The 9,899-nt window shown below is 38.8% G+C and overlaps 1 protein-coding gene across 1 annotated transcript in view; it reads right to left on the bottom strand.

The window, feature by feature from the left end:
- LOC139144767 (uncharacterized) overlaps positions 1-8,781 on the bottom strand; it is a 47,533-nt gene extending 38,752 nt beyond the window's left edge. The window contains exon 1 of the mRNA XM_070715497.1: positions 8,359-8,781. Coding sequence (XP_070571598.1) covers positions 8,359-8,465 — 107 coding nt within the window. The 5' untranslated portion in view covers positions 8,466-8,781. The remainder of the gene's footprint in view (positions 1-8,358) is intronic.
- Positions 8,782-9,899: the final 1,118 nt, after the last annotated feature.

The raw sequence follows: 9,899 nt of genomic DNA on the forward strand, positions 1-9,899 counted from the left end.
TTTTACAGGAGTTGCACTGGTTGCCAGTTAATCAAGGGATTACTTTTAAAAGCTTGATAATCACTTTCAGATGTATTCGTGGTTCTGCCTCCAAATATCTCACAGAAATGTTAAGTCTTTACACCCCCAGGCGTAATCTACGTTCGGCAGAGCATTTCAAGTTGTGTTCATTCAGAGTGAGAACAAAGAAATATGGTGACACAGCTTTCAGTGTCGCTGCTCCCAAAACGTGGAACGCTCTTCCGCTGAGCATCCGTTATGTTCAAACTTTTTTAGCGTTTGCTAAAAACCTACCTTTTTAGACTTGCTTTTTTTAAATTAGATTTTTAGGTTGTGTTTGATTTTTTTAATATCTGAAATTTGAATTTTGTAGACATTTTTAAAATTGCTTTTGTACATTTACTATTTTAATGTGTATTTTAAGCGTTTCTGATCACTGTTTTTATGTGGTGTTAGACGCTATAGAAATAAATCATTATTATTATTATTTAATTATTATTAACTCAGTAGATACTCCTGATGGGAATACGGGAATTCAAAAAATAACAGATAGAAATCCGAAGAAACGGTGATACGTACGCAAATAAGTTCCTAATAGGCGCATTGATTGGATCTTTATGATGATCAGCCTTTGGAATGTCTAAATGATTGATTTTACATTAGTGTCACTAGAGTCCATTGTTTACCAAGTATCATAATGAAGCAATTTTCCATAACTTTTAAACATTTTCTGAACTGACACAAGACATCAAGTTTGGCGGAAAATCGCCTTCGTTTGGATAATTTGAGAACTGCTCTGCAACTTTACGGGTTTGATTTACCTTTTTGTTAATAAGATTAAAATTGCTTTTTAAGGTAGAATTCACGCGCCTCAAAACTGAAATGTTTCCAACTTTTCTCAAAATTTCCTTATGGATACTTTCAGCGGTACTCTAAAAAAATCGAGAATGAAAATCATAGGTCACCGTGCAAATTTTGGCACTGGAGAAAAAAATTACCAAACGTTTACTGATATTTGAAATTCAAAAATGGTGGCAATCCCGGTGTTAACTCAATGGAGAAAAATCAAAATTTTAATTTTCTCAAAACTATGACGGTGAAAATTTCTTACTCCAACAACTTTAAAATGACCCTTTACGAGCGGTAGACCACAAAATTATTGCAAAAAAACCCCGAGTCTGACTATCTGTCCCCGTGGTGCATCTACCTTATTAAAAGAAACTCCCATCTGTTTAAAACAACGCATGATATCGTGGTCTATTTCAGTTACACATATTTATTGAAATGTACTGTGGCCGCGGGACGTTTATTTTTGGTTGCTGTCGTTACATTTCAGGTCAGCCTTGCCGAACATGCAACTAAATCGGTTTTCTATCTTTTTTTTATATTGACTGAACACATTGTAGGGGCGAAAACTTATCTTCACTGCCGACACTATTTTCGACATTTTCGCTTGGATTCGAGTTTCTTCGCGTTGTAGTTCTCTATCTTCGCTCGTTTAACCGAAACATTTGTGCTTGTTATGTTACGCTCATATCGTTGACATTCCGTATTACCCGGGTATACCAAACTGTTGCTTCATTTTAAAATTTGTCAGGTATATTCCTCTCACAATAAAGCTTACAAGCTTACAACTCCGGACTACACTCCGCGGGAACATGGCCCTACTACGATATTTGGAAGACACATGTCGATTTTTAGAGATATGTCACAGTGGATATGCTCTGTAGAGTGAGGTACTCTGTACTCCGCCCCCCCACCCCCGGATTAATTATACGCTACAATTTCCCGCCGAGAGAAAATTTACGGTGTCTTTTGCAACTTATTGTTGTATAGTTTATGATCAATTATCTTCCTTTGATAACTGTTCATTTATTATATACTTTACATTTTAGTTTTCAGTATAGGGAAAAGCTAGCAAAGCAGGGAGCAAATTTTATAATGTTCAACCAAACGTGGCATGCCGCTTGGAAATCGCAGGACAGCCTGAGGTGGATTGTAAAATCCCATCGGCTGGAGAAGGAAAAATACACACATGGTAATGTCTATCATAACAGATCTTGATGTAACAGGTTTGTTTATACATGCAAAATAACTGTTTTAATTATGGCACCACGAGTGTTACAATGGTCGCAGAATCCACAATAAACAAAGGGATGATATCGCAAACTGTTACTGCTATAGTTCTGCAGAGCAGCGGAAACGCACTCCAATGGAACTTTTGCTGTCTTTTCCTGCTTCTATAATCGGCAGCCTTGCAACATCCACTATTCTATCGCATGAGGGACAGAATTTAACAAACACGACGTTGTCGTATATGCGGGGCACATAAAACGGAAAGCGTTACAGCTACCGTATGTGGCTTCGATGGCTACCCGTCAATCACTGCCCAAAAAAGCCTACTTTAAAGACAAAAATCTGTCAACCTTTTTTTGTCAGTTTTTTTTTTCCTGTCCTCGTGAAAGCAGCTGATGTTTTTCTCTCTGCAGTTTCACAATGCTTTCATCCATCGTCCCTATGGATTTTGTGGATATTTTCTGTTCATGAAGACGGCAACAGCGACAATTGGGGAATCTCTCGGGGGGTGCATGTCAGGTACATTGCCCCAGACGTTCTCATGAGGAGGGGGAACATATTGTATGTAGGCGTAAGCCTATTAAATCATGCCTGACTTACCTGTAAACCACGGCCCGCGGTTGGGTTCACGCAGATAAACGACTTTAATTTAGAAATTTCCAAGCTTTGACTTTTTTTGTGTCCGAACGGGACCAGTGTTGATAACTATTGTTGACAACAATTATGGTGGGTCGTAAGTTAGGGTCGCAGTGTACATTGTTCAGTCCCACTACGGACACTCGTGTTGCTCTCCCGGGGATTCAGCGTCGACAAAGTCTCGCCTACGGTCAACGAATTGCATTATCGATCGCAGCGGTCGAATACGAAGGTCGCACGTCCGACGCGAGACAGCAAGGACGTCTTAAACTTGCGAAAGCAAAAGAAGATTTCAACCCACACACTGTAATTCATTGTGCTTTTCGTTATTTCATGAAATCTGATATAAAAATAATTTAAAGAAACGCGGCACTGATTCTAAAATTACAGATTTATTGCGGACAAAGAGGAGTTAAAAATTGAACACTGTATTTTACTAAAATTTAAATACAATTTCTCCACCATTACAGTAAACGGTGAGCTAGATAGTTTACGATTTCTAACCAAGCTGGTTAGAAATGGCAGCAGCTATAGTTTGCAAGCTTGCCACATTTGGCGCCAGAGGAACACAATAACATAGCTCACTTTTAGTCAGTACGCACCTCCACAGTGAAAGACTTAAGCTTTTGCTCAAATCATTGTCACGGGAACTTTCGATCATTTTCTTTAAAAATCAAAGCATAAAAATTACTAGTCATCGTGTAAATTTTGGTACCAGAGAAACAAATTACCTCAAATTAACTGATCTTGAAATTCAAAATGGCCGCCATCTTTGAGATAACTCTGTGGGGGAAAATTTCGATTTTTGTTTTAAAAAATGAAACGGTGATATTTTTATTTAGTTCATGAGCTTCAAAATGAGTATTCACAAACATTGTAAAAATTTGAGAGTCCGAATATCTCTCTCCGAGGAGCAATCTCTCGTAATTCCAAGAGCGGGAAAAATTACTTGTGCTTTCGTTGTAATCAAAACAAAATCAATTTTTTATTCATCGTCATCCACGGTGATGCCGTTCTCCTCTAAAACCATTGAATGTTTGAGTCCATCGGCCGCATATTTGACACCCCTAGAAGGTGGAATTTTTCAACCGTGTCAGAAATAAAACGAGTTTTTGTCCCTCTCAATGCATTTGACCGTATGCCTGATCGCCTGCATTGTTGAATGGAGAGATTTGAATTCGCAAGCTCGGTAGAGCCAGAAATAATGCCTGAATTTTGTGTACCAAGAACTACAAATATCTTCATCATTATTATTATTAAAGTAGCTTAGATGTTATATACAGAGATAGGTGTACAACTTTTTAAATGATATTTCTATATTCTCCGCTAGGTGACTGGATACCGTATTCGAACCCGATTGAAAACACCGTATTTTCTAACCTGGGTTGATAGCTCTGCTGGTGGACAGAATTGTCCCGGAGCCTTCATTTCGCAGAATTGTCCCGGAGTCTTTCTTTCGCTCAGTTTAAGCATTGTATTCATTGCTTCGATAAAGTTTGTGTGCGATGTGTGATAGTGAGTGTACGAGCGTGAGTGATTCACGAACTCTACAGCGTGTGGAGGGGTCGCAGTCAGAAAAATTGTAACAACTATATAGGCTCGGTTATTGAACCACTCTTTTGTGTGAGTGGGGATTTGACCGACTGATTCTGTCTGTTGCTTGGCCGCTAGGTGACTGAATGCCGTATGTTGTGAGTTCGAACCCGATTGAAAACACAGTATTTAGTCATAAAATCAATGCACTCTAGAATTCTTTTCCAAAAAGTGTGGTGAAATACACAGAATAAAATTGCAAAGGCACGCATTGTGTGCTTATGTGCAAATCTTATCGTTCACAAACTCTAGTCCAAAGTATAATTCTGGTAACAACGATAAAATTGGACATTGCACTAACAGGGTGTATTTATATTGTCAAGATTAATACTCGGTATTTCAACTCGATTCTGGTAGTAGAACAAGAAACATATTTTTACACGTACAAACGGAACATAAAATACAGTATTTATCCTAGCATATTTATGTAACATTGAAATCCTGGTCTATAAAGGAGATCACAATTATTTTATGACAAGTTTGAAAAAGAGTGGTTTCCAAGGAATTTTTCTCTGCCAGGAACAAAGATTTCTAAAGAATCCTGACAACGGACCCTGTATCAGTCAGATGCTATATATGTAAAGTAAAAACTGAGCAAGGCAAACGACACTATTTAATTTTTTAAGTTTAGTTAAGCGTGTTTTTTTCATCTCGCAATCTGGGTTTAAAGAGCGACACGATACAAATAGACATTTTTCGCCACATTGCTCACTTCTCACAGAGTTCTGGATACAGAGAGTTCGGAGTACGTTTGCACATGTATAGTGTTTAACGTTTTTCCTTGTTTGTTTTTCTCGATAAGCAACCTTTTTAAAAACGTGTAATGCAAAGAAGAACAGTTGCATTGTTTACATATTCATTAAAGTATGGCCACCAAAGTAAACGCAACAAATCGCGCAAATCTTGCATTGGAATTTGTTCATAGTATTTCCCCCTTTTCAAAAATGTTACTGAGAAAAGTATACACTAAATATCAGGAAATCAACACTGTAAATGACAATCCTTCACCGTCAAAACATATCATCATCATTATCTTTCTCAGCATAATCATTGTTCAACGTTGACGCGCCTTGGGACCGTTTAAGGCGAAATGACCACTGCCCTCAAGTGAAATTTAGCAAACTTGAAGTCACTTTAACAATGTACCTTTGAAGACACATCTAATCCACTTATTCATAATCATCTCACACTTAAAGCAAATTTGTCCATGCTAATGAAAATAAATAAGGAAATTAAAGAAACTGTTATTTGCTTTGTATTTTCTACGAGTCAAAAAAAATCTACCACATCAGATATGAAATAGTTTTTTGAAGAGAGATGAACTAGAGACACATTGTTGTGAGTGGATTAAAATACATCATCAACAAGTCTTGACAATTGAGAACTGTGCTAGTTGTTACACCGTCATGTCAAGCACTGCAACCCTTCACTCTGCTACCAATAAAATCATCATATCAAAATTTAAGAAGTCATTATATTTTCATCAGCGAATCTTCTTTCTTTTACAAGCAAATTTAAATGGACAATAAGCGTAACTTTTGATACCTTTTTTATCATTTTTGTTCAAATAAACGTATTTTTTGCGCCTCCTTCATAGATTTTGTTGAAATATGACGTGGTAGTTTTGCACACGCAGCGGACAAATGACATCTAACAATTCGGAGTGCAATCTAATTGTCAACAGAAACAATGGATGTGAAACATATGCGAGCAGTATTGACGAGTTTAACATTACGAACTTCAGCATGGGTTTTAAATCGCAATAACAATGTCGGAAATATATCCTAAGGTTGTTGCTCGTGTATCTTGATTGGCAAATATTCATTCGTAATTTGCTCTCCGTCACGCATCACGCGAGACACTAGCACGGCTGGCCAAAGACTCGAGCGATTTTTCAATCGGAAAATTATAAATGAAAGATCTAAAGTGAAGTGCAGAGTTAATCAAGCAATCGATCGATCGATAGAAATAACAAATCAATTTACAAAGATAAAAGAAGAATGAATAAGCAAACATCAGAACAAAGCAATGCATGAAATCGACAAACCGAGTGATAAGTATCGTATGATCGAATGGATCGTTTATTGGTTAAACTAAATCAAGAAATGAAAGCCACGTCTACCGCTGCCTTGGTTCCCTTTTATTTCACTGACGTCATTACTGAACATTGCCTTAATGTCCTTGGATACTGAAGACAGATATAGTCATGTCTCTAACCGAATTTTATGCGAACAATTATCCAAAAAAATTATCGTGAGTCGGGTCAGCTAGTGCTCTTGAAATCCCCCTTCAGGTCGCGATGAAATTTACGTTCGTATACTGCACGGAAACCACTATAGACACTTCTGACAGTCTAAACAAATTCACAGAAACACAGACAACAATTCACCAGCGGATACTACAAACATACATGGTGCGAAATCAGAATTGAGAGTGGGCAAAGGCTGACCAACAGTATACAGCTACTAACAATGGGCGTTGAGCACAACGAAATTGGCAAATAGTCCTTGCCTTTGCGCCGTCAATGAGGTGACCTTTAACGATGTCTGAACGCGATGTCCTGAATACGTCTTGGCCCGAGAAAATGTGTATCTTTTGTGGCAGAGGGTTTCGCAACATAATCGCTGACTACCCGGCTTAGTATCACGCTGCCTGATAATAAAATGTACTACATGGCTCTGGTTCGGCGAAAGGATTATGAATTATTACAGATCGATTGACGTTTCACTCGACTTGCGTTGATTTTTAGAGTTCTCCTCGGTATAGCCATGAATTACAACAAGACATAAATTTGTATTGCACCACGATATGCTTATCAACGTCCCTCCACAGATCGTTAAAGAAGGAAACTTAGCCCTAAATCATCAAGAAAACTTAGCCCTAAATCATCAAGGAAAAGATAAGAACAGGGAGAGATCACAAGAGGCGATGGCTGTCTCTGCAAAACACATGAAATTACCGTGTAAGCATTGTCTATTACATTGGTTGTTTAGCGACACGATCTTCGGTCTGTCTTTATATTTCTGCGTATAGACGGGTCTATCACAGTCATCAACAGAAAAAAAAAACTAACACGCTTTCACTCTATTTTAGTTGACGAATTTCATGGGACATGATTCCAATTTAGAAAAGATTATACGTTTTCTTTGTATGGATATTGCATTAATGCGTGAATTTCGTTGATTATGTGCATGTCTTTGGTCCAATCAATAATGCTGACGGGATACAGTAGCTTAAAGAAACAAATTCAATTATATATCTTTGTTGACACTCGAAGACATGTGAAAGTCGGTCGCTAGTGGTTGTTTTTCGGTGTTCTATAATGTATTGGACTTACTAATAAATTTTCAGTGTCAGTTAGTTTCGACTGAGCTCTTATCGCAAAAAGCGCTGCACTTCAGACAGGCTTTACGATCGTCCAGGCAAAATTTACAGCAACGCAAATGACATACATAGCGATTTTGACTTTCTGCCAAAGCAAACAGGCTATACAAATTGGGACTCCGTCGATAGCGACTCCATTGCCTGCCTTTTAACACAATCTCCGCAATTTTCTTTTCGGTTTTGTGTTGGTTTTTTTTTTGATATGTTCTCCTCATATCTCTATCATGTCTGCGCATATCTTTATCAGTGTTTGACTTGTGTAGCCGCGAAGGTGAGCGATCATCGTTTCACGTCGGTATTTTTATTCAGGAGATTCCGTTCGAAGTCTTCATTGTCGGCCACACAAACGCACAAAATCAGGTAAGAGTGAATCTCACAATATCGGCCATTCTTCCGCCATGTTTTCATTTTGTTTCACTATTAAAAAAACAGCTGGAGTTTATATTCTTGGCATGCCACGGTAAAGGCATAAAGGCGTCAAATAGCAAAAATGTGATTCAATTTTCCAAGAAGTGTAAACAAAAAACTCCTAATGCAGGGTCGGTTTACTTGCAAACCATTTTTTTGAGGACGATGATGCATACGAATCTATTGAGGCGACTGATCAGATGTTTCGAACCGATGGATGAGAGTGATTTGATATAAACCGCAGTGAAATTGTAGACTCACCGAATAGCTTGTGGAATTACGGAGGATATCTGGTCGACATCTCCTGGGCGTCCCGCTGCAGTAGGGCAGTGCTCTCTGCCGCGTCGGTGTTCAGCGTAGCACAGCATACGGCATCGGTGCACGGTCGCAACGTCGAACACCTCTTCGGGGAACTTATCCAGTTGACTTGCTTGCCTGATTAGCCCGCCTCTGCGAGTTTACCTGCAGTACGGGGAACAAATACTACACTGTTAACAGGGTCATGCACAGTGCCTTGTGTGCTGGTTCGTGTGGTTGAGCCCTCGCTACTCGTATAAATTGGATCAATCAAGTGCCTTTGGTCTTTTGTTCAGGGCGCGGGGTATGTCCCAAGCCGCAAGGGGACACGTCAGAGAACCATGTAAGCTTTACGTACGTACTTCTCATTTAACACTGACCGAGTGACATCGAGTTCATCGACGCCTTCACGCTATAGCTTCACTGAGCAGTCGTGATCGGTAGCGTTCTTGTCGAACTCTAGACTGTTCAATTGGATACCGGTTCATAGAAAGGGAATGGGCAGAGATACGATATCTTCAGACAACATTAGTTTATGACGGTTCTAACTGCATATTTAAATAAATGTTATTCTGTCTTTCAACTATGGACAGATATATAATTAGCCACTCCTGAAAGAAATGGGCAAAATATTAAAACATGTGACGTAACACTAATGTCAGGGCAAATTAAGTTTTGACGTACGCGCCACCGATCGTTTTGGAAACGGGTTCTCGTCTGCAAATTATATGTTAATGGTTAACCAACAAATTAGCAGGGAATGGGCTAGAGAGCTTAAAAGTGTCAAAACTAATGATTTACTGTCAAGACACGAAGGTAAACGTTGTCGGTGTAAATACACGAAAATACCAACGAAAAACGTCCAGCTTCGACTTTTGCCGCAAATAATTATTTCAAATTGATCAATGACGCGGAAGTATTGTTGACGAAACTAGAATTGCGGCACAGTACATTTTCATAACATGCATATCGCCATGACGGGATACAGGTACACGCTCATGAGCCATGTCAATAAATTAGTAATTACTATACTAGAAACTAGTGTCTGAAAGATAAGACAAATATAGGGGCTGTTTGATGGTTTTGTTGCAGTTTTCAATGCATCGAAATATCAGTGTCGCAATACAGCATCACTATGCATGCAAGCATTGGATGGGAGAGGGTATTCTGTCTACTTAAACCTAAATCATCAACTGCTTCCGTCTTATTTAATCTATTCAAAAGGTTACCCGTATTTGGTCTCTGGGTTAAAAAGGGCGTGAAAGTCGATATCCACTGGTGATACGAGCACATGAGTCTTCGAAAACGCCTGTGCTGCAGCGGAATAAATTGTTGGTCGTATTAGGAAAGTCGCTTTCTCGCTATGGTAATTAGGCCTATTTCACTGTGTCACATCGTGACTGAAATGTACACCGAAATCGAAATCGCGACGTCGACATCTGTCCTTTTCAAACTTATGGTAGTATCATTGTCCCTACCTTGTACACGTAAACGTCATCATTCTG

The sequence above is a fragment of the Ptychodera flava genome, chromosome 12 (genome assembly GCF_041260155.1).
Source record: "Ptychodera flava strain L36383 chromosome 12, AS_Pfla_20210202, whole genome shotgun sequence".
In the NCBI taxonomy this organism is placed as follows: Eukaryota; Metazoa; Hemichordata; class Enteropneusta; family Ptychoderidae; genus Ptychodera; species Ptychodera flava.